Source organism: Nestor notabilis, unplaced genomic scaffold (genome assembly GCF_000696875.1).
Source record: "Nestor notabilis isolate BGI_N333 unplaced genomic scaffold, ASM69687v1 scaffold22991, whole genome shotgun sequence".
Lineage (NCBI taxonomy): Eukaryota > Metazoa > Chordata > Aves > Psittaciformes > Psittacidae > Nestor > Nestor notabilis.
Window position 1 is genome coordinate 3,545 of NW_009913671.1, and position 24,766 is coordinate 28,310.

Below are 24,766 nucleotides of genomic sequence, written 5' to 3' on the forward strand. Positions count from 1 at the left end.
TATGCACAATAGTTTTATTTTGTTTTTTATATAAAAAAAAATTCCTAAAGACTGCAGAACTTCTGTATCCTAATTTCTTACACAAATGCTTCCAACACCCTTTTCTTTTTAAGCTAAGTCCCCCCCTAACAACTTGCAATGGCATGAGTTCTCCTGATTTTTGACCTAGTCACCCTTTCTAATGGGATATGTCTAAAGCTGCAATATGGCACTCAGTTGACTTAGTTGGCAGGTTTAATATATCCGGAAAGCTGGGGTATGGAGTCGCACACGGCTCGGAGTCCATCAGCACAGGCAGGGAGCCTGCCTTCGCGTCCGTGCCTCCAGAACGAACTAGACTTTTCTCCTTACTGTGCAAATAACAGGCTTCGGTCATCAACCAGTCCTGTCATAAGGGATTCTTGACCCTGAAGAGGATCCCATCTTCAAGTGGGGAAGCAGCATGTACAGTCAAGCAATTGTCCTCAGCAGTCTCAGGTGCCAAGACACCATCAGTCAATTGTACCATTGTAAGACTTGTTGAGCTTGTTGAATGTGAACTCTACATTATGTGTGGAAATAGGCTTTCGGTAGAGAGGATTGGATGCCTTTGGAGACATAAACAGACAAAAAGAACAAAGGTGAGCAACAAATTCCGTATCTGGTTAAAATGTATCTAATCCCCCCTTCCTGTGCCAATTAATTTGACTGAAATGTGTATTTACATGCAAAAGCAGCACTGTTTTTCCACAGTTTTCCCATCAGACCCACAATGTGCTCAAACGCTAGAAAACCTCACCTAAAGCCGGCCCTGAGGGGCTCCATCACAGACCTGGCTGCCACCAGCAGGAGCCGGGTCCCCACTCCCCTACCTCCTTCAGCCCTTCAGCACTGCTGGGAAACACCTGGCGATACCAAAGGCTGGGTGTGTTTCTGCAGAGTATTTGTAAATTGCCAGGGAGAAAGGCAGCACAAGGTGCCACATCCTGACGCCCTGCTGCGAGGCACTGCAGGGTATGAGCACCCACATCCCCCATGCCTGCCACCGTTCTACATCACTGCAGAGCTGTTTGCTGCTGGCACACCCCTATAGCCCTCTGATACATCAGCAGCACCCCTACGCTGTGCTCACCATTTCATATCTGGCCCGGGAACGTTCACTCTGGAATCGGTCGAACTCCCGTCTGTCATGAATGGTGACGAGCAGCTTCCAGAGCCCCAGCAGGATGATGCCAATCAGGACCACGCTGCCGATCACTGCCAGCACGATCGTCACGGCGCTGGGGGCTGAGCTGCATGCTGGTAACAAGGGAGAGGAGACAATTAGCTCTGGTGCAAGTGTATCCTGGATCAGGATACTGGGATGTGCGGACCTGGACGGCAGCCACTGAGCAAGTGGCCTCAGGGCAGCCCTAGCAGCAGTGACTAAATTAAACCAAGCAACAGACCTCTCCAAAACCAAGGGATGTTTTTTAATTAAAAAAAATCCTGGCTAGAGGCAGGTCAAAGGCACAGATCTCATGGATGTCACTGGGATGTCACTCAGTGCTTCGGGGAAGAGCAGTGCTGCAGTGCCATCGTCCAACAGTGACGTCTGGTTTTAATGCCAGGTGACCCATGTGGGACGCAGAGGATTAAGGTGCCTCTGGCAAAAGCCAGCTCAGCTTCTGGCCCACATGGAGACAGGTGATCACTAGGCACTTTAAATAAGTACATCACTGTCAGCTAATCAACTGGCCTTTCTACTAAGTGCAAGCCGCAGCACTGGTTAAATAAAACATGTGGTATCTCAGTCTTTCCCATACTGGCCTGTGCCTCAGAGGACCAGAGGAGATTGCAAGAAGCTGATGCTGGGTGCTTGCCAGCTTGTCCTGCAACAGCACGTGCGGTTTGCTTTGGGAAAGTGCATTGCACGTGACTAAAATAATGCTGGGAAACACAGCTGTCTGTGGCAGCCAGGGCACAGGAGCAGGGACACACAGCCCTTACACTGCCTGGATCAGAGCTAGCACTTAGGCAATGCAAAAATCCATAGGTAGTGTGGGGCTTTCTTAACATCCTGACTTAACCAGCAGCATCAGGTGCCTCCTTCAGATTTTTTTGCTCCCAGTGTCTGTATCTCCAAATCAGTACATAGGATGCTTTCTGCTACAAAATTGGCTGGGTTTAATTTCAGCATCCCAGGCTGGCAGAAAGCCCTTCAGCCACTTGCTAGGAATGCTGTCAGCTCAGGTGCATATTTCACTCCTAGAGTCCTTTTTTTTACTAAATTGGTGCATTTGGATCTGGGTTTTAGCACTGTAAAACATGTTACTTTAAATCATCCTGGTTCATCTGCTCACATGTGCCTTCATGCAGCCAGTGAAATCAGCCTTTCCCAACCTGCCAGGCATCTCACCAGCCTATCACCTCCCCCAGAGCACCCTGTGCTGTTAAAAGCAAACCCAAGGGAGGACCAACCTGGCTCTTTGAGGACGGTGAGGTTGGATTTCCCACTGGCAAGCTCCAAGTAGGTGAACTTCATGACGCAGTTATTCACTGGGTAGGCGCAGAGAATTGCATTCGGGTCACCCGTTTCTGGAATGAGATGCGGAGCTGAGAACTTTATTTTGGTTTTTATATTAAAAAAAATTCCTAAAGACTGCAGAACTCCTATATCCTAATTTCTTACACAAATGCTTCCAACACCCTTTTCTTTTTAAGCTAAGTCCCCCCTAACAACTTGCAATGGCATGGGTTCTCCTGATTTTTGGCCTAGTTACCCTTCCTAACGGATATGTCTAAACCTGCAGTATGGCACTTGGTTGACTTAGTTGGCAGGTTTAATATTAGGAATTAGCACAGTTCTCCCCTACAAGCTGAGCAGGTCCCATGGGTGCCTGGGAGAGGAGGAACAGGGAGCAAGCCTGGAAAGCAGAACAGTTTGATCATGATTTGTGCAAATTGTAACTGAGTGGTGTCCAGACTTACTGCTTGAGAAAATGTGGCACTCAGCAAACGTTGCATGGCAAGCAGATGCAACTTCACACACACACACCACCTGCTTCCGTTCCACAAGTCTGCTTTGGCTATTAATGCCATTTTCTTCTTAATTTGCTGCCTTTCTTCAAGAGTGGAAGCTGAAGAGAAAGCGTGGGGCTCAGACTCAGCCTGCGAGGACACAGACAAGGGACAGCAGCAGCAGCAGGCCATGGCTGGCTCATGCTTCAGCTGTGCTGAATGGTTCCAGCTCCGGAAACAGTTGACAAGTTTGTTTTTAAAGAGTGAGATAGAAGAGGAAAATGGGAAAGGGAGGAGGGAGGGAGGGGGAAGGGAGGAGTTGGTTGGAGGGGAGGATGCAGAGATGGGGGAGTTGCAAGAAAGGAGACCATTTAATTCCCATGGCCATATAGGCACTGTATGTTTGCCTGTTTAACATACTGGACATACCAGACATACCATGCTGTGATCAGACAGAGCCTGTCACTGCTCTGATCACTGTAAGATGCTTCCTGAAGAAGGCTGCTTCACAAAAGCCATTAAAAGGTTTCAGCAAAGCCATCATCTAAGGTTTGCACCTCTAGCTTCAGGGTTGATTTCAGCAGAGCCACTGCCCTGCATGGCTACAGCTCATGGGGTGTCCTCATTGCAGGGACAGTGCCTGGAGGGAGACAGGGCATCTCCAGCCATGCCAGGTATCTCTGCAGAAGCACATCTCTATAGGCCTGCTTGGGCTGAGAGTTTCAAAGGAAAGGAAGGGATTTGGGCACTCAATGCTATCTGCCCAGCAAAGATGTGACTTTGGCTTAGGCACCTGGAAAATGCTTCCCATAGCTCTCTGCACTCGTATCCGTGCCTGTCTGTCATGCTGAAAAACGATCATGTTAATGACTACTGCTGTTCCAGCCCCTTATCTCTCTCCTGTCTGTTTGTCTTTCCTTTCAATGCCTTTGACCTGCTTTCAGTTGAAAGATTAATACCCTCCACTTCAACAGCTCTGAGCCCAGATGCAACTGCCCCTTTGTTGAGTTCTGACAAGGTTTCTGGTGTGGACAAACCTCAGCTGTTCCTACCTCAGGACAGAAAAACCTCCTCTACCTACACAGTGATATCAAAAGCAGGGCTGGAGAAGCTGACTGTTACAAAGCAAAGTACTAATTAGATTAATACAGATAAAACTTCCATGTTTCTTGACTAATGCCCTTCTGAGTTGAGCAGCAAATATTAATTCCTCCAAGCCCATCCGCTTCCAATCCCATCCTTGCACCATTATTCTGCTAAAAGATACAGTGAATAAGTCTTGATAGTAATGATCTCTGTTGGTCTTCACTGGGTTTCAGAGATCATACATCTACAGAGAGAGGTGTGGTGGTCCCATCAAGCTTTCACGTTCATTGATGTGTGTTGTTGGCAGGTTCAGCTCAGCGCTGGACCTGTCATGCTCCCCTCATGTTGAAAGCTCCTCTCTGGAACCATCAGGAATGGAAATTTAATGTTGCAGAAGCAAAGGAGATCCTGCAGAGTCCAATACAAGTCATATAAGCCTTCCAAAAGACATCATTCTGGCTTGGATTCCGATAGATGCCTCTGCTCTACAAAGCTTTGAAGCACTGGTTGCTTCGTACCCAGAGCCAAAAGGCCCTTGGGATCTTCCAGGGTGTGTTCATCACAACTCAATATTTAAGAAAGTCCCATCCTCCACTGCCAGGACAATGCAGACTGCTTCTTCCATGACAAATATCAGTGTTCGGCCTCTCAGCTGGGGCTTTTAAGATGTGCGACGTAACACAAAAAACACTTGAACACCAGGATTTGGCTGAGTCTGCCTGTAAAGAAGTCCACAGTTCCCAAGTGCTTTCTCTAGGAGTATTTTGCTTTACCCCTTTCTCTAGCAGCCCTGATCTCAAAGCCGCAGTGTGCCCTGAGCTCCCAAGAGCTCAGCACCACCTGCAATGTGACTGCAGTAGCTGAACTGAAGAATAAGCATAATTCCCAAAAATGTCTTAAACCAGAAATTTGGCTGTTTTTCTCCGAAAGCCATGTGGGGGGTTGGCAAATCACAGCCCAGCCTCACCTCCCAGGGTGCAATCAGCACAAAAGCTGGCTCTAGGAATGCTGCAACACCCCGGCAGGAGAATTGAGCTTTAATCCCCAGTATTTGCTAGCTCCTAAGAAACACAGGCATGCCAGGCATGAGAAAGGAGCTTTGTGTGGTTTGGAAGTGCCTTGTAATCTCTCACAGTGTGCTAGTATAGGTGCACTCCCTGCTAAATTGCAGGGAGGATGGAGAGAACAAGAGCAAGTCTCCCAAAGGGAAAGGTAGGAAACCCCACTGGTTGTAATTCAAAAGCTAGACACTGGATATGAGAGGAGTTAATGGGAAAAACATTGCCTGCAGGCAGCTTGAGAGGAAGGGAGAGAAAGGACAAGAAAGGTAGAACACTTGTGCCTCTAAAAACTATGGGAAGAGGAGGAAATGTCAGATGTGGACAGTAATTTATCCCTGCATCTCCATCCCTCTCTCCAAGGGGTATTGCTAAGGCTAGGGTCAGGATTGCGGTTAAAGCTGTCACAAGTTTGGACCCCCTCTACTCCCCTAAATAACAACCAGAGACTCCCAGGATGGAGCTTGAAAAGAAGGGGTGAAAGTCATCTGCTGAGTCATGTGGGGTGACCTCTAGAATGGGACACAAAGGGCAGTAGAGGAGCTTGCCAGGGGGGCTGTTAGCAGTCAGTTCCACCAAAGCAGAAATCATTGTCTCCAAAACAGCTTTGCTTTCTTACAAGCTCACTTCTTCCAAAACAAATTCTCAAAAGATTAGAGAATGTCTTTTTGGGGTGATACTTTGTCCTTTTGCACTTTATCACAGCTCATCTAATCTTCTATCTCATCTGATCTCATCCCATTCTCTTTGCTCCTTATACTGGTAGTAATGGTTAGATATGGTAAGATACTATTTAGAATTAAAGGGGTTTTACTTCCTTGTATATTACAGCCCGGAGGAAGGGTCACAAATACCACATATACGTACTACATACATTTTAAAACCCTGAGGTTCCAGATGGGTCTTGGCCTGGTTAAGAGAAGCTAAATGCCACAGTTGCTGGCTCCCACCACCTGCAGTCCTGCTGCTGCCTACTTACCGAGAACATCTACAGTGGTGATGATCTCATCCTTACAGTGCTTTTGGCACGTTTGGTTATCAGCCAGTCTTCCTGAGTTAAACAGCTTGCATTCAATGCAGTCCCTGCAGAAAGACACATGGAGGTGAAGATGAAGCACCCCTAAGAAACTACATAGTAAACACAGAAATTCACCCCTGGGAAAGGGACTTCCTGGTTATTGGTCTGGAGGATGTACATCTGCAGTACAAGGAAAAAGCAACTTCAGGGACAAGCACCTCCATCTCAAGATTCTAGGAATAGATTTGATGAGGTACAAAGCACCTGGTAGGTTTGGGGTCTGTTTGCCCTTTGGATGTCAGGAGCTTCACATCAACTACGGCAAAATCCATCCTGCCTGACATCAAGGCATACAGCACTGCTACTCTGTGCTGGTCTGAGGCTAATGGCCAGGGCACCTCTGCTGCTGTAAGGCAGGCAGTCATACCCATCCTCCACTCCTCGGCAGCTTGCAGATCTCTGGGCCCATGCCTTTGCAGCTGAGGGTGCAGCAAAACTGGGGTTGCCAGCCTTTCCTACAGAGTTGGACAGCACTGGAAACAAACAGGGATGTGACCCTCTGTGAGGACTTGGGCAATAACACTTGTTGCTTCTCTACCTGGGATACTCTCAAGTTGCTTACTGTGGGCTTTGAGGCAGGCTTGCCTGGGGCTCATCACCCCTGTTTAATGAAGCAGGAGTAATCCCTTAGCTGCAAAGTCTCCCAGGAACCAAAGAGCTGCCCTTCTCTCCAGCCAGACGTCCCTCCTGAACCCCACCATGAGTACCTTTTAGTGCTGCAGACACCTGGGCAGGTGGGACACTTCTCACATGTCTCTCCAAAAGCCCCTGGCTCAGTGCACTGGCACTTCCCGCAGACGCAGCTGCCCCTGCCGCTGCACATCTGCCCGTCGCTGGACACACAGCCATCTGTCTCGGTGGAGCAGTTGCAGTTGTCCCCGATGTAACCTGCATGGCACTTGCACTCCCCGCAGTGACACTCTCCGTGGCCTGAAGGCAAGAGCAGGGGGGAGGTGTCAGCAGCATCCCAGGCAGGAAAAGCTGCCTTAGAGACCTCACTTGGCAAAGCAACAAATAGATGGCAATGGTAAACACCTAGGTATCCAATTATTATCTACATTTAGCAGCAAAAAATACCTACTTACCAGCTCCTCCAGCTTCCTTCTACAGTAACTCAAGACAAATGGGCACCTCTCCCTTCCTGGGAACAGGAGGCCAGGACAGGGACACAAACTGCCCTTGGGAAGTACTAGCAGTGACAGTGACCATGGGGAGCACAGAGCAGCTCTCTTTCAAGCAGACAGCCCTCAGCTGGGTGAGGCAACTTCCACCCCAAGTTCACACATGGAACAACCACCTGCTATTGCAGAACTCAAACACAATTAGCTAGTAGAGACTGCATGCCCCGGCCAGGTGTCAAACTTACTACCTCCTTATTTTCCTCTCTCCAGATGACGGTTCCCAAGTATCCCCCTCTTTTCAGGGTGCCATTTTATGCCCTCCTGGTTCGCCCCCAATCAGAGCTTGACACCACCAAGCAAACATTAACACCTGAGAGCACGTTTCGGCAGCGTGTTGTCATGAGCCTTTCTTAACCACAGAGTGACTATTCCCCGCCTCTGCCTCCTGGTGCCCAGCACCTTGTAACTGGGCTTTGCAGAGTGCTACGCCACCCACCTCTGCAGAAGGCAAGCAGAAACTCTATCACTCGGTCCCCAATGAGTGATTCTTAAGCATCACTTGACTTTACTCATGTGCCCACCTGAAGGCTCTGGCTACACTATGAGGGTTATCTGCAGTACCATGATTTCCACAACTACTGAAACAGCAAAAATATTCAGGATGATGAAGGGGCTCTGGCAGTAGCTTTTGAAATACTGCTTCTCAAACCAGGTATGTCCATCTCAGAGGCATGACACTGGGCAGACAAATACTTAGGGGCACCAGAGGACATGGCAGAGTCAAAGTGGTCTCGCTGGTCACTGCATGAGGTGAACAGGAGGTGGCACAGCCAGACTGCAGCCAGTGTTCTGCACAGTCTTGCAACCGATTTTGCTAGCAGAGCCACCATGCCAGTAAGTAGGGCCCCAAGCCCTGCTTCCAGCCTAGCCTTCTCCAGGCCACACCACTCTACAAGATGTTTTCTCCCCCTCCACACTTTGCTGCCCTCTGTGGACTCTGAGCTCTGAAGATCAGCATTACCACTGAGCCTTCAAAATAGTGTAGAAGAGGGGGCTCCTGCGAGGGCTTCCATGCTTACAGGGCTGGCTGGTGTTTTGTATGAATTAATGTATTTTTTTCTCTGTTACATGAAGAGATAGGAAAATAGGAATGGAGCTGTGCTTCCTTGGAGGTTTTGAGCCCAGGTGCAGCAGCAAAAAGCCTAACAGGTCAATCATTTTAAAAGGTTTTTCCTACCCTTCTTTCCTAACAGTTTTGCTTAAGAAGTACTCCCCCAAACCTTAAAATACCTGAAGAAAAATTAAATCAACAAGCACTGTCACCTGTGTCCAAGTAAGACCTCTGTGTCCCAGCCAGTACCATCAAGGTTGCTGGTACCAGCTGAAGCTCCTCCATACAGTAGCTCAGGGCAGCTCACAGCAGAGATGGATGAAGAAATTGATCCAGTAAGGGCACTCCTCTACCAAAGCACTCCCTTGCAGCTATTCGGTTTAGCAATGACCTGAGAAAGTCAACAGGCTTCAAGGCTTTCAGTGATGGTAAGTGGAGTGGCTGGCTGCCGAGCATCTGGTTTTAGAAAGGCATCCATCAGCTCTTTGAAATACTGGTTGAATTCCTCCTTGGTCAGTCCCTAGGAAGAGGGATGCCTTTGAAGGAATAGTTTATAGAGCTGAAGGGTTTGTATACGATGCTCATCAGCAACCTAATTACAGCTCAGCTATCCCACTGGAAACAGCCTCAAGCACCTCAGACAGGATAAATTATATGCATGTTCCTTTCATTGGCACAAAACCACTGATGTCCCTGCCTCTCCCATCTCTCCAAGAGAGGCTGTGGATTGTCAAGCTATATCCCTTGCCAAAAGTCATGGGAGCACCTTCTGTTTTACTAGGCATCTCATATGTTCCAGCACATCACAAGTTGCCCTCCTACAACCTCTTTTGCACTCCCACCATTTACTTTGGATTCAGCTTGCAAACTCAAACATTACCAGACAGAGGAGATTATGTTTACATGATCTTTAGAGGTGACCTCTTTCCTTGCCTACATCTGATGGAGATTAAAAGTCCTTCGCTCTGTTTGCCTTCACGACGACAGCCTTGCTCTTTCCCCAGAGATCAGTACAGGCAGGTTTGGTTTGCCCCTTCCTTTCCCTATAAAGCTCCATTTTTGAGCCCGTGAATACAGCTACAGTCACTACAGCTACCTCTCAGGGTACAGCTGCAGAGCAGGGACCCCTGTGTCCTCTGCTTCACATGCAAACTAAATGGCGTTGCCGACTTTTATTTGCAATTAATTCAGGCAATCAGGCTCTCACACACAGAGTTTGGTGCCTCCATGGCAATGAATGGGTCCAAATTAGCTATAAATCATGGTTTTCTTAAATGGGCACTATTTCAAGGAATCCAAAGCAGCTGGCATTGGGAATCCATGTATATGACTTCTAGTAAATGTGCTCACACTTGAATTTGAGCTGTGAGAGCCACAAGAAGCAAGCAGATTGCATTCACACTGCCCCATGGTCTCAATGTGGGTGGCAGCAATCCCCATGGGCAGAGGGGCAGAGTCCCTGTATCATCAGCTTTAGCTCAGACCTCTGAGAACACCACAGAGCCTAGTACAAGATGTTAAATCGTTGGAAATATGTCTCTGGACCATAAAATGATTTAGTTTTCAAAGCTGTCAGTGCCAGTCCAGTATAGGAGGCTATAAAATAGGAGGCCCATCCCTTCAATCCCCTGGCAGGCTGGGTATGGAGCCTGGAACAACTGTCCTGAGGAAGGGAAACAGCCATTTCCAAACAATGCACCCTATTAAACCACTGCTATTAGAGAAATTAAGAAACAGTATCTTAAAGCAAGTGGTTTTGTTTATTGAAGGGGATGAAGAAAAAGCCCTCTATATGAGGGTGACTAAGCGTGGGGTGTGAGCTTAAAATTTAAAAACATGTTGAAATATGTTTCTGCCTTGGCCACACTGGCTCAACGGGCAAGAAGTCACTGGCTGAAGCTCATCATGGGGAATGTGCCAAGAGTGGAAATTTCCATGTTGACCTTTAATGGCAAAGATGTTACAATCTTCACTGCATCAGCATGAAAGAGTGGCTACTCCTGCAAGTACCATGAGCTCTACTTCTGCTGCTCTCCATCCGCCTCCCACACAGCCGGAAGACTGGAAAAACATGGAAAATGGGATACATTTATTTCTCATATGGCCATGACAGAGTCATCCTAATTCTCAACGTCCACCTGCGAGGATCCTTGAGGCAATGTGGGAGCAAGTCATTTGGCGATGGTGACCGAGAGCTGAGGTTTACAGCATGCATATTACTGCCTGGTACTCATATTTTTCAGCAAAATGTGCTGCATGTTTGCAGTCTCAGCTATCCTACGGTCACACTTTGTGCTGATGTAGTGAAGCAGTCTGTATGCCATGTAAGATCATGCCTGCAGGAAGCCTTCCATCACTGTGCCGATGATGAACCTAGTTTCACTTCCCAGTTTCATTTCCAACATGAAAATGAGTCCTTGAGGAGGGTGTGTTTCAACACACCTCTGCACCAGCAGAAGTCTCATAATGCAGGACACTACGCTGGACTTTAACCCCCTTCAACCTTTTGTGTTTGCATGTTCTCTATTAAAGCTGGTTTGTAAGCCAAAAGACATCAATTATGTTCTCCAAACATAAGAGGTATTTTCTTCTGTTCCCATCCTTGAAATAAGACAAGCATAGATGTTTAAAAGATCCAGATCTAACTTGGAAATGAAATGCTCCCTCTGAATTTGATAACATACTTTCCAGCCAGCTCTTGACTGTTGGGGGCTAACACGAAACACATGTTAGGGAGGCTGCAGAAACACACTGGGAGGGTGTAGCAGAAGAAAGCAATGTTTTTGCAGGGGTAAAGCAGAACAGAGAGACTAAATTTGGACTAGTTTGGGATCCATAGGGCAGGAGCAGTGGGGTGCAACACTGCTTGGAGGCACCCTCTCTCTGAGGGGGCCACCAAGATGGACCTAGACCCGCAGCTCAGATGTTCCCTCTGCCTCTCTCTGAAATACATCCCCATCCCACTGCTGTGCTCCAGCTCAGCTGCACATCTCGCTGTCACTCAGGCAGCTTCTGGCAGGATGTCCAGCTGTCCTCATTTCACCCCAGCGGCCTCTGCCTCTCTCCCTCAGCTGCCCACTGGGATGACAGCCGCAAATCCTCTCTGCCCTCACCCTGGAACCGCGCAAACCTGGGTTGCCCTCACCTCAACACCGGCACTGTGTACCGTGGCCCCAGTCTCCGAGCAGGGTTGTTGCTGGTAAGCCCGAATCAGGACAACAGCTTCGGGCAGAAACTTCCAGCCTCTGACCCTGATTTCATCCCAGGCTTCCTGACAGCAGGCTGCAAAATATGACCCTGCAGTGGCCGAGTGCTTGGCGGGACAGACCGTCTGCCCTCTGCGATAACTGTTTGCCTTTTAGGAACTGCACTGACTGCTGCTGCTCCAAGAGGTCTGAAACTCAATGCACTAAAAGCCCTGTCACTAGGTCTTTGGATAGGAATTGGTTTACCTAAAGCCACTTACTTTTGGGGACCACTAAATTGTGGAAAAATAAAAGTTTTCTTCTGAAATAAATTAAAAAAAAAAAAAAAAAAAAAAAGGTACCAGCTTTTATGGAGGGGGAGAAAGGGTTTGAAAACAAGCCCCTCCAACACTCTTTTTTTTCCTCACCTTCTAGAAAATTAAATTGATGTGCCTATCCACAAGAAAAATATAATCCTCAGTATTTTTAAGCCAGTTTCTTGGTTTCTGAGCACTTGGGAGGGGAAAGGTCATACTGCAGTTTGTTCCTATTAATTCAAGGCAATTATTTTTGTGCCTCCCTGCTCACATGCAGGCTTTGGGTCAGGACCTTCAAAATGCTGTGTGTTTTTTAATTTTTGGTTACTTGAACAACTAGTTTGAAAAAAAAACCAATACTCCACGGGAAAACCAATTAAGAGAAATAAGTTATGGTAAGCAATTTCCAGATTCCCTGCTGCCACCCCTTTAATGAAACCTGGCCACTGTGCCCATCACCCAGAGAGCCCCAGTGCAGAAGCCACACGTTGCACTCCCCAGGGGTGGATGCACCCAAAACGTCTGCTTATGAGAAAGTTGCCAAACCCTACTGACACAGGGCACGGCCTCAATATCAGTTTAGTATCAGACCAACCAATCTCTCATCAGAAAGCACTCGATGTCTGCAGAAGAGGCTCCATGAATGGCACATTTTGAGTGGGAGGAGGAAGGGCAGTGGAAGGCGGCTTTGAACACTTGGAAAACTTAGAGATTTCCATTTGGGAAAGGGCTATGGTAAGACAGAGTGCCTGCTTAGGCAAATAAATCATCGACTTTCCCACTAACCTCTTTCCATGACTCAAAGCAGCCAGAGCTGCACTTCCAGAGGCCAGGCAAGGTGAGGCAGCCTGCCCGCAGCACAGCTCAGGTTCACAGCACCAATCTGCTGCCAGATGGTTGGCACTGCTAGAAGTCATGGAGAGCTCAGGAAATTTTAAATACTGGGGCAGGAGTTAGGATTCATTCCCCAGGTCACAGACTGGCAGGGAAAACAGGGGTGGCAGGTTGGATCCTACAAACCTCCTTGTGAAAAGGAGGTTACTATATAAACAAAGACAGTCAAATGTCAAGGGTCTAAGGTTTCTCTGTAAACTGAAATGCATCCACCAACCGCCTTCATTCACACAAGAAGAGAGCTCGCCCATGCTCATTTATCCACAACACAACACTGAAACAACAAAACCAACACTAAGAGTAATAACTAAATAGTGCTTTCCTGTGTGTTATTTGCACCAGATGCCATGGATCTGTGTGCATCTTTCTATTGTATTAATTTCGACATTTATGTCCTGAAGCATACGGGTTTGGCCAAGAATTGACAAGGCTTTAAATAAGCCTTTACTTAATCCTGGTGCTGGTTGAGCTCATCAATCATCAAAAACAGCACCAGAGTAGCAGACTAACGAAACCAAAGGCAAAGGAACAAATAAATGCTTGAGCTGCTTGGGTACCACAAGCCCCATCACCAGCTCCACATTACTGCCAGCATCCACCACGCTGCAGCACTGCCGTTACAGAAAAAACCCTAAGCCCTCTAGTTTCTCACTCACTTGGGAACTTCTGGGTTAAATGAGAACTGGGCAAGGAAAACGGCTTTGGAAACTGCTGTCTCATAAAGGTAGCTGAAAGTGATCAGGGGCAGGCGGATTTCCTGCGGCAGCCCTGGCCAGCCTTTCCTCATTTTCCTTCTCTCTGCTACAGAAGGGAAGCTGAAACGCAATCACGAGGTACGGCTGATGATCCACCAGAAAGCCAAAACTGGCAGCGAGGAGTCATTTCCTGAAGGAGATCTAAAGCTGCATTTCTTAAAATAAGCCTTCCTTTTTTTTTCTTTTTTTAAGTAAGCTCAGCACTCCACAAATCTCTTGACTTTTGCTTACGTTAGCGCCTCAGCTGAGCCTGCCACACGTGGCCTTTTGGATGGAGACCCAGAGCTGGGAACCAGAGTTTTCAGGTGCTGCTGCCAACTCTGCTCCTGATGCAGGGAGTGATACGGGGTGAGGGCTGCTGCCAGATCCTCCCAGAGGCATAGTGCTTCATCCCAAGCAGGAGCAACCAGGATGGGTGCACTGATTCCCCTTGAGCCATGGGTCGAAATATCATTCCACCAAATTGGGCACATGCTCATCCTTGGTTTTGTCACCCCTTAAGAACCTGATATGGAAGGTACTGCTAAAGCTGCTAACAATTCATATTATTCCTTAAGCCAGATAAGAACGTGTGTGTGAATCCTGTTTTTTCCCCCTCCTGTATCCTTCCAATCCTCTAGCTGAAAAAGGGCTCTGTGCCACTGTCCTTTTCTATCAACCTCCATCCCTTCTCCTGCAGGCATTTATTTGGTCTCCCATGGGATGTACCAGCGCCTTTCCCATTGCAGTGCTCCTCTCTCCAGCCAGCTCCCCGGACTCCTTACAGACAACACAGATGAGACCTGCTCACAAAATACTCTCAGTGCAGCTCCCCCCATTTGTATCTTTTCTCCCCAAAAAGCCTGACAAAAAGAAAACTGTTTGACAAACAGCAGTTTCCACTTGGTTCTCTCAACCCTGTCAAGATATCAGCAACAGCCATGGGTTCAGAAGCAGAAGCTTCTTCCCCAATTATATACTTTCTTGGCCCATCTTTTTGTCCAGGTCTGCTTATACAACTCTACATTTAGCCTTCAGGTTTTGGCACCATGAAGGCTCTGGAAGATTTAGAAACATGAGGGGACATACAGTGAGCACACAGTTAGATGAAATGCAGATAAAGGGCTTGAGAAAAGCTGTAGTCCCACAACCCTTTCACTAGTGTGCAGTGCCTCCAGGAAGCATGATCTTCATCCTCCCACTCTAGTGCTTGAGCAGGATCCTATAAGCTCAAACCCAAAAAACCCTCCAGATTTGTTCTTAGAATAAAATGTGGCTCCAAAACTAAGCTGCACAATCACAAATGACTGAACTCCAGGGCCAAATTCTATGGTTCAGGACCATCCTTCAAATGAAAAGCAACCTAATTCCCACCCTGCCAAAGCCCAAGTGGGCTGAATGCCCTTTCAGCTGGACCTTGTTAAGAGGAGTGAGCTCCAGAGCAGAGAGAGAGAGAGTCTTTCTCTGCAAAATCCAGTGCCATGGGAGCCTTGCCCAGTTCTGTATTTGGATGTAAACACATAATCTGGTTCAAGTTCACCAAAGGTCCATGGTTTTGGAACAGATTTCTCCCTTTCCAAAGAAGCTGGAAGAAGGCAGAATATCATTCAAAATAAGACAAAAAAAGAAAGAGTGAACCCGCAGCCTGTGCTGCACTTCTCTTTCAGGTCAATTATTTAAATCCAATTTTTTAAACCAAACTAAGTAAAATTCACAGGTTGTCAGTGCATGTCAACAAGAAATGCAGAGACCCAGAATTTCACTCACCTGCTGGTCTGAGGCTTTCATCTGCCTCTAAACCCCAAATACAGCATTAATTTCCAAAAGTTTATTTCTGTTAATTACTATCATCAGAAGGACCAAATGCAAATGACAAACTCAGTGAGCTGCTGACCATAGAGGCAGAGCATTTAAGCGGGTTTGTTCTAAGACCGCTCTCTGGGGAGCAAGTAGGTGATGAGCTGTGTTTTCGAAGTTCATCTTGTTTTCACTTTGGAGTGTTCTACTTTCTGGGATATGTGGTTCCTGGCTGTGGGAGGGGGCAGCTGCAGCAGGATAGGGCGGATTGGGTACGCACATGCACCATCAGATGACACCTCCAGTTGCGACCCACATGCTGTGCCTCTTTAAGAGCAGAGATCCACAGACGGAGCTCTGGCTCCTGTAAAGATGTCAAAGACGTCACTTCTTTATTCTTTAATTCTGCCCTGGCATTTAATGTCTCATTAGCATGCATTAATGCTTGCAAAAGGTCCGCTCAGGGAAAAGGAGAAACCCCAGTGAAAAGAGGCAGGAACAGCAGCACTGTGTGCTGGTTGGTCCTCAAAGGAGCTGCTGCCAGATTTGGGGAGAGCTGCAAGACTTTGACAGCAGTGAGGGCCAGGGCAGGGGGAAAGGAGGGGTAAGAAAAGGCAGCTTTGCCCTTTCATGCCAGGAATGGAATGGAAACTCTGGCAAAGCAATATGCAATATGCTGGGAAAAGAAAGCTTGATTCAATTGCTGTTTCAGTGTGAACAAACAACACAAACCCTTGGACTAAGCAAGGTAGGGCAGGCAGGGTATACCTGCTGCCAGAAACAGAAAGGGAGATGAAGAATACACACAGCACTGAGCAGAAACTGGAAAAAACAGGAAAAAAACATTTGTGTTCCCATGAGAAATCCATGCAAAGATCATAAAATATCTTGAGTTGGAAGGGACCCATAAGGGTCATCATGTCCAAATCCCAAATAATCAGTAATATTTAACAGGCAACGATGTAATACCTGGTGGTATAATACCTAATACTGCACTTATTTATTGGGAAAGCAATCCAGAGGAGCGTACACATGAAGCATTCTAGCTAGGAACCATCCACCTGCACTGAAACGCAGCCTTCTCTAACCTGAAACATGCAGGAGGTCATTAGCAGAGCAATCAGAGGGGGAACCAGGCATTTTTATATGCCACAGTTACAAGAACTGGCCATGCTTTCACAGGTCATGGCCAGAGGGCGAGGGTCACCCCATGCCATTTGCCCCAGCACAGTGGCCGTTTGAACCCCATGGGATGCTCAGCCTTTTCAATGGGCACAGAGCAGGACGAGGAGGTGCATGCTCTTGGAGGAGAGCAGCACATGTCTGAGGATTACATTGGAAAGAGAACAGAAACCAGGTCAAAGGGAAAAAAAATAAACTCAGAGAGGAAGCAGAAGAGAGAGACTGGGGAAGGATGGAAACGATGCCCTGGAGGGGGAAGTGGCAGGGAGGTTTCAGGAGCCCCCGAAGGATCAGAGATGTGAGGAAACAGATGCACTGAGTCACCCCCATGCACCTACAGAAGGCCACCAAGGATTTGTGTGCAAGGGAAATAGAGACTTCATAAAGATGAAATTTAGGGTGCAAACACCTCCCATCCATCTCTCAGCCCCTATCTGCACTGGGGCTATGAGCCACGGCTCCTGGAGATGAGTACACGCAGAAACACATGGGACACGCTGCTGAATTTGGTAGCTTAAGACAGAGAGACCTCAAAACCACCCGCAAAGAGTGAAGGAGCTCTCAAAACTGAGAGGCTGGCTGCACAGACACCAGCGAGACAGCATTAAGGACAGGGTGGTTTACAGAGTGCCCATCTCTCTTGACCTACGACTGCCAAGAGGAGGAAGCTATTGCCTGAGCCAAGGGCCATCCATGTGACCCAGAAAACCTGCATTGGTAGAGGATGTGTTTCAAATAAAAACCGTCCCTAGCTTCCCTGTTACATATAACAAGCAATTCATTGACACATGGTGACAGGTATCAATGGTTAGCAGTAACACACCAAGGTGCGAGTTCTCCCATTTCCCTGCCTTGCTCCAGCTCTCCCAAACAATAATGGTTGACGCTCAGGAGCCCTTTGCTTGCAAGAAAAAAAGCAAACATTCCTAAAGTCAGCCAGCCACTCACATAGCTCCTGGGGAGTCTCTTTCCACCCTTTTAAATTATCTGGGAGCCCAGGGCTGGACATCCCTGCTTCCCACCACAGAAGGTGCCACCCCAGCACAGGGTGTGATGAGGACACAGGGCACCACATGCTGCTCGCAATGGATAAGCACATCCCATATGCATTCCTGTGATTTCTCATCCTCTTCACACTGCGTAAAGAGTGGTGAGTTTCCCAGTGACATTCCCCATTAAAGGCTGAGAGGTTTCAAGTGTTGCTCTCGGAGCTCGCTGTCCCCAGGTGGCCAGACTTGGCCTTTCAGGAAAGCACCACGGGAAGCAGCCTGGGGTGACCCCAGGGCTCGTCCACCAGCTCCTGGTGCTGCAGTGAGTCCTAAAAGCCAGCATCCCACATGCGACAGCAGCAGTGGGCTCCTCCACAGCTCCCTCCCTGCCTGCGGAAACGTTTTCCAAATCACTGCTCGAGCAGTAACACCCTGGCTCCCCAAAATGTTGCAATGGCACGGGAGCCCCTACACTCTGCAGGAGGTCAAGCAGTAATGCAGGAATATCAATGACTAACATCAGAAAAGATCTGGTTTGTACAAACACACTTTGAAAAAAAGCAGAAAGGAGTTTTTTAGGGCTCAGATGTTGTGCAAGACAAATGACATTGGACACACAGCCAAACAGCATCTGCAGGGATCGTGTGCGCAGAGTGAGAGCAGTGCTGGTCAGAGAAGGATGAAGGTGAATTCAGTTGACTGCTCTTCCAGTTAATCCCCACCTCAGCCCTACCAGCTCACAGGATGTGAGCAAACAGAGCTGACCTAAACCTTACATTTCTTTACACTAATCCACATGATAAGAGTAAGTGGGATACTTACTCTTAGTTGGATGCTAAGAAGGAGCAATGGGCACCTGGTGGCACATACAGCATGACAACACTTACATACCTCTGTTTTCTAGCCCATCTTCAGATGTTTTTTAGCTCCCTGTCCCTGGGGAAAAGGGACACTCACAGTCCTATAACCCTAATGGAAAAGGGTTTGGGCTCAGAGACTTTTCCAGGTTCAGCTCACTCCAAACCACCCTCCCATGCTCTGCAATCCTGACAGCACATACAGCCGCTGCCTGGCGCTCGCCACGAGCTCCCCACCTGCTGTTAATACCTGGGACCACTAATGAAGCAACTGGCAAAGTGAAGTTGCACCTCAGTGACCTGAGCTGACTCTGTACCCTCTATCACCAAAATAAGCCTCAAAATGCTGCTAGAGGTATGCTCCTCCTCCTCCTCCAGCCCAGGGACTGGAGCAGGATTGACCTGTGGGGCAGCTGTCCCAGAGACAGAGCCACATCTCCTCCACTGCTGCATGGCTCATGGCCACACAAGCACTTAGAAAAAAACAAGGGATTATTTTTAACCTCCACATCTTATATGGTCCTTTTGTCTCCCCCCTTCAGGTCCTCCTCACTAGACAGTGCTCAGATGCCAACTTTTTACACAATCTAAATTAAAAAGAAAAAAAATAAATCCCCAGATCAAAAGCCTAAAGATAACAAGGCTTGACACGACTTAAAAGAAAACATTGCAGATGTGGTTTAGGCTCTGTTCCCTATTCTCCTTCTGCCACAAGCCACTCTCTTCCCTTCTGGAAGGAGCTAAATTTACTTAATGCCACCCCCCACTCCTTGGTGCCACAACAGACAGTGGGCACCGGAAAGCTCCCCTTCCTCCCCAAACCACACTCAGCCCATAACCTGCACCTCAGAGGTTAACAAATCAAATACCACCCATTTCTTTTGTAACAGCAGCTTTTGGCAAAAATTTACATGCTAGGAATGAAGAGAATTAAGACCAAAAAGAAAAAAGTTTTTAAAGCTGGATCACCTTTATCCTCACATCTAAGCCTTCAGAGGCACACCAGCATGCTCCATCCAGGCACTACCACTGGGTAGGTGAATAATAACTGCAAAAGTAAGTATGGCAAAAAGTCTGTTTCGTAAGATGTGTCCATGGGCACAGTGATCTGTATGGTAACAGACCCCACTAGAAACCCCAGGGAGCAGATACCAGCAGTACCACCAAACCTGAGCACTGCTCTAAAAGAGCGGGCTTCTATTGCACAATCAGAAACTGCCACACCAGCACTTAAGCCATCAGTCCCACATCATCCCACAGACCTCCTGCAAACACAGTGGTGCTAAACACAGTTACAGTGCCTGGGACAGGGAATGCCAAAAACAAATTGCAGAAGTAGGGGTGAGATTTCTAGTTTGAGGCTGTGTTAAAACAAACAGAAAAGCCTCATCTCACTGGACCTTAGCAGAGGCTAAAACCTCACAGTGCTTCCCCATTTTATAAAACCAAGAAAGGGAAGCATTCAGAAACAAATACTGAGGACTTGTACATCCTCAGCAGTTTTTGAAGTGGTTTCTGCAGGACAGCTGGAGCCGCATCGCACATCAGCTTGGCTATTCTCTGACAAGTAAGCCATGGATTATCAAAGAGCTGTCACTTTCAGAAGTGATTCTGGCACTTGTGGATATTTGCAAAGTTGACATGTGATACTTTATTGCTGACCCAAGCTTTTTGTGTCCCTGGAAGCCCTGTACCAGCAAGCAAGGCCAGACTCCCGGTTTCAGTGCTCCAAGGCATCACCATCTCACCATGCTTTAGCCAGCTATAATCTCTAGTCATCTTAACCAGTTAAGATGCTAGCGGATGCTTAAAAGCTAGAGAAAAGTTGCAGGGTTTGACTTAAAATTGCAAAGCATTCATAAATCTGATTTATTGACTAATTCTATAAAAATGGAGAAGCCACAAAAGATCTGACCTGACAAAGCTACACTAACATCAGCAGTTGCTGTGTCTCTCGGGCAGTTTGGATTTTTGGGATGAGATCCTTTGTATTGAGGGGGAGAAACATTTCGCAGCACAGTGAGTGCTCTTTACTTATGCCTAGGTAGCAATGTTCCCGTGCACAGCTACAGTCCTTGGCTGAAGAGTGTGCAAATGCCATCTACACAGGGAGCCAGGTAACAGTGGTGATGGTTAAGGGGAAATTTCTCTAGAAGCACCAAAGTAAAGATGATGCTGTACTACTCTGCATAGCCCCCTTTGAGAAAAAATAGGTCTGCAGCACTGAAGCTAATGAAGCTTGGCCTCCAGCAAGCCAGTCTCTCTTCATTAGAGGCAAACAAGTGATGCCCTCACTGGGGCCTCTCCTCCCTCTGTCATCTCTTTTTATGGGACCTTTAGGAATGCAATTAGCACTGAGATGCTTCCTCCTTTGTCAAACTGCCTGGCAGGCAGCCAAAGCTTCAAAGAGCCGCCGGGCCACAAAGCCAGCTGCCCCTTCCTAAGCCTGGCTACCGGTAGGAGGGCTCTCTTCTCCTGTCCCACAGACACCCACATTTCAGAGTAGAGGCCAGAGTGACGTACGGAAGGTCTCAGTGCGAGAGGACAACTTCTCTGTCCAGACAAAAACTGTGAGCAAAGCATTCGATGGTTTGGGAAGTGACTGCCTGCTTTCTCAGAGTATGATACAGTGGATAACCCAGTTACATCTTTTTTTGAGGAACAGAGCACTGCTGCAAGCCAGCCCCAGTGACCCCTCCAGAAGTTCGATTAATGGTTTGAAATATCTGCTCTGGAGCTGTTAACTGGACTCAGGGAGCAGCAGAACAAATGCCACTTACTAGTAACTAAATAGCATCAACTAAGAGTTGGATGCAATTTGAATCAACATTTATGAGGTGTTATAAATGACTCCTTTTCCCAACTGCCCCACAGATGCAGGAGGCACATTAAACCTCCCACTGACAGGAATTAAATTCTTGCTTCTCCTTTAGATATCTCCCACCTAAAAACTGCTTCTCCACTTCACGGAGGGCTGCAAAAGGACAGGAGCCATATGCAGCACTGCCTGCAGTCATTGCTCCTCTCAAACACTGACAAAATGAGGCGCCAATATTTACAAATGAACCTAGGAATGAAAATGCTTTTGTTGGCCAAAGGACTGAGTACCAAGAGACAAGAAGCTCATAGTTCATTTCAAACTATTTCAACCTCCTGTAGCTTCCAGTGGGAATACAGGATGCCTAAATGCAACCTGCCAGCCAGCCCTGTGTCATGGCAGCAACTCAATAGGAACAGTCTCACTCCAGATTATAAAATGAAGAAATGCCCAGGCTGGTTGGTGGTGGGCTCATCCTGCATCTGAGCTGAGGCATGCAAAAAGCACAGCCTTTCTTTACTCCTCAGCTTCAAAAACTGTGCTTTCCTCCTGGTGTTTCCCAGACGTCGGGTTGGGTTGGACCGCCTGCTCTGTTCAGGATGGCCACTCAGAGGTTCATGATACTATCTTATTCAAAAGCTTGGGCAGGTGTAAACACATTTAACAGAGCCCATGTGCTAAAACTGAGGTTGGGTTCCTTTGGGGTGAAAACACTGTTCGAAATACAGTCATCAGAAATGCACTGAGAAGCATTAAGTTCCTTCTACACTGCCAGAAGATTAATGCAGTATAAATAAAGCCCTTGACAGCAGTGATGAGTTCCCCCCATGGGTTCAAGCCAAGCAACTCCCAAGAAAGGACTGAGACAACAATGATCTCCAGCAAAATGACAGCTCCCCACATGCTGCTTTTTTGATTTCTGCATTTGCTAAAAGCTGTTGGTCTCCCCTTGCCATGGGATTCAGCCTGCAAGGATGGCAGGCACTGGTATGCCAGGACTTTTCAGGGGGAGGGGCAGATATTGTGCCCAGGAGAAGACATAGGGAGGGCAGGGTGTCATTTCTCCCCCTTGCAGGAACAAAAGCAGTGGCTGGACCCCACATGATCATCCTGAAGGTTGCTCTGCACCCAAGGCCAAGTCTATGTGTGCTGCCAGAGATGTTCAGTGCTGAACTAAACACATGGTCTTTTTCAGGAAGACCCCATCTGCAGGGAGGAGAGAGTACACATCTGCTGAAAGCCACCAGAGATTCTTGTGTAGCAGAGGGCTGTTTGTTAGGGTCAGCTTTGGGCACAGCCCCACTGCAAAAGCTCAGACGCTTCTGCTGGGCTGGTAAAGCCTCAAGCCTCTTGGGCTGACAAAACCACCTCAAAACATTCTGTCATTGGCACGGTGCTTGTTACAGCTCAGATTCAGCATCGTAACTCCTGGATATTTTTTTTTTAATTTTTTTTTTTTTTTTAAAAAGCCCACAAACAACAGCAATAGAAATAACCAGAGGCACAGGAAGACCCAACCCACACAGCCGTGCCAGACTCCATCCAGAATCCATCCCACCCCTGGAGCAAAGAGGCCACTTGGCCTCAGCCTGCCCTTTGTTTTCTTTCATAGCTATTAAAAGGACTTTTATATGACTTTAAACAACTCTGGCAAATCCCAAACCAGCTATGCTGCTCTTCCCCGCACCAGAAGCCCTCCACAGGGATAGAAGAAAGCAGGTGCAACAGAAGACACACAACCTGCTTTCCTGTGTGGCATCAGAGCTCTGGCTCTCCTGATGAAAAGGAAATAGGAGCAAAGGGATGTGTTTCTCTTACCGTACCAACTGCTATTCCAGTAGCTTCCAACCTCTCTTTATAGCATTGCTGCCCTGCTTGCTATTAAATATACTCTTTTCGGGTGGAATGATGCTATTAAAGCAGTATGGTCATATGGAGACCCCCCCAGGCAGTACTGCTCTTAATTACCTCACAGTTTAGGTTATTTTTCCCCCCATCTACTTTCAAATACCTTTTTCTACTTGCTCACCCCTCTTTCTGCTCCTGCATCAGCAGGGACCCTCCCAGCCCTCTCAGTCCTGGGCAGTCACTTTTCTCACCACTCTGCAGTGGGGAGAACCAGGGCAATGCGAAAACCCAGTTATCATCTGCCCTGTCTTCAGCAGTGCCAATACATCACTGGCCAGGCTACAGGAAAATGAGCATGAACATCCTCTACCCACCCAATGATATGATCATCCCAAACATCCAGAAATCTGCAACCAAAAGCTGCCTCATCTCTTATTGTCCAGTTCAGAAATACACAGGGCAAGATAAACAGCAGGAGAAAAAGACACCACTTCCCTGGAGAAAATGCTAAAAATAGCTACTTTCCAAGCTTACACATGTTTTGGAAATTTTGTCCAAGATTTTCAGTTATGGAAATATTTTACTTGCTTGAAAGCAGGACAACTTTTTGCCCAGCTCCAACTGAAGGAATTATGTCTGAGGGCTAATCCAGGCAATTACGTGCAAGGTAAATTATGTGACCTTGGACTGAGAAGGAATTAAAGCCATTTTAGCAAACACAGCTAAATAACTCCTCTACCTTTACTTAAGCAAAGCTGACTGGCTACATCTTTCCAAATGAACAACTTGTTTTCCCAGTGCACAGAAAAGTCTGTATGTAAAATACCTCTAGGAATCTTTAACACAGATTTTTCTCTACTAAGTAACAGACTGAAACATAACTTTTCCTTTCACTGCATTGCACCAGGGGATTTCTTCAAATGCTTTATCTTTTTAAAAAAAAAGTTCCTTCCTACACAGGGCAGGATGGCACCCATAGAAGAAATCCAACCTAAGAGACCAAAAAACTTCAGGGGATTCAAGCCTGTACTAGTTTACTCTTCCTCAGGGTTGCACTTCAGCATGCATGAGATGTTTGTGGTTATGTCAAAATAACAATGCCAAAGCCAAGACTCTGCTTATCTCCGTGGGACATGGGCAAAGGACAAGTCTGCAAGGAGAGAGCCTTTCACTCTAATGCTGGAAACTCAGTTCCAATGGAGATAATGAACTTTTTCTCATTAGTGTGGATGCACTTCAGCCTCTCCCTGCTTTCCCTCATAAGGAAAACAAAGGGAGCACAGATGCCTCAAGAAACAGGGCAGATTTCAGCAGGTGGGGCAGGCACAGCCCCTCGCACACCCTTCATGCACCAGCCCATGTCAGGGCGGTGTCCCCATCCCCAGGAAGCAGAGGGCATGAGTGAGGAAAGGCTCCTACCTGAGCAGAGGACTCCCTTGTACCTGGCACAGGAGAAGTCATCGCACTCGCAGAAGGGCCCGTAGATGTTCCCGAACTCGCTCTCGTAGCAGAGGCACTGGTTGCAGCTGCACTCCCCTCTCCCGCTGCAGAGGGGCTTGCCCTCCGCCTCCCGGCACATGGCCTGGTGCACGTCCCCGCTGGCACCCTCCTCGCACTCACACCTGGCTCCCAGGTAGCCGGCGTCGCACTCGCACAGCCCGCAGGCGTAGGTCCCGTTGCCGCTGCACTTGCCGCTGGCCGGCGCGGCATGG

The 24,766-nt window shown here is 47.7% G+C and overlaps 1 protein-coding gene across 1 annotated transcript; it reads right to left on the minus strand.

Annotated features, from left to right (window-relative positions):
• Window positions 1–24,762, minus strand: LOC104412553 (integrin beta-5-like; the record flags this gene model as incomplete). The annotated part of the gene is made up of 6 exons (XM_010023304.1): window positions 1–587; window positions 1,112–1,278; window positions 2,440–2,556; window positions 6,103–6,206; window positions 6,909–7,131; window positions 24,474–24,762. Coding segments are annotated over 6 exons (996 nt in total), but the record flags the coding sequence as incomplete, so codon positions are not given.
• Window positions 24,763–24,766: the final 4 nt, after the last annotated feature.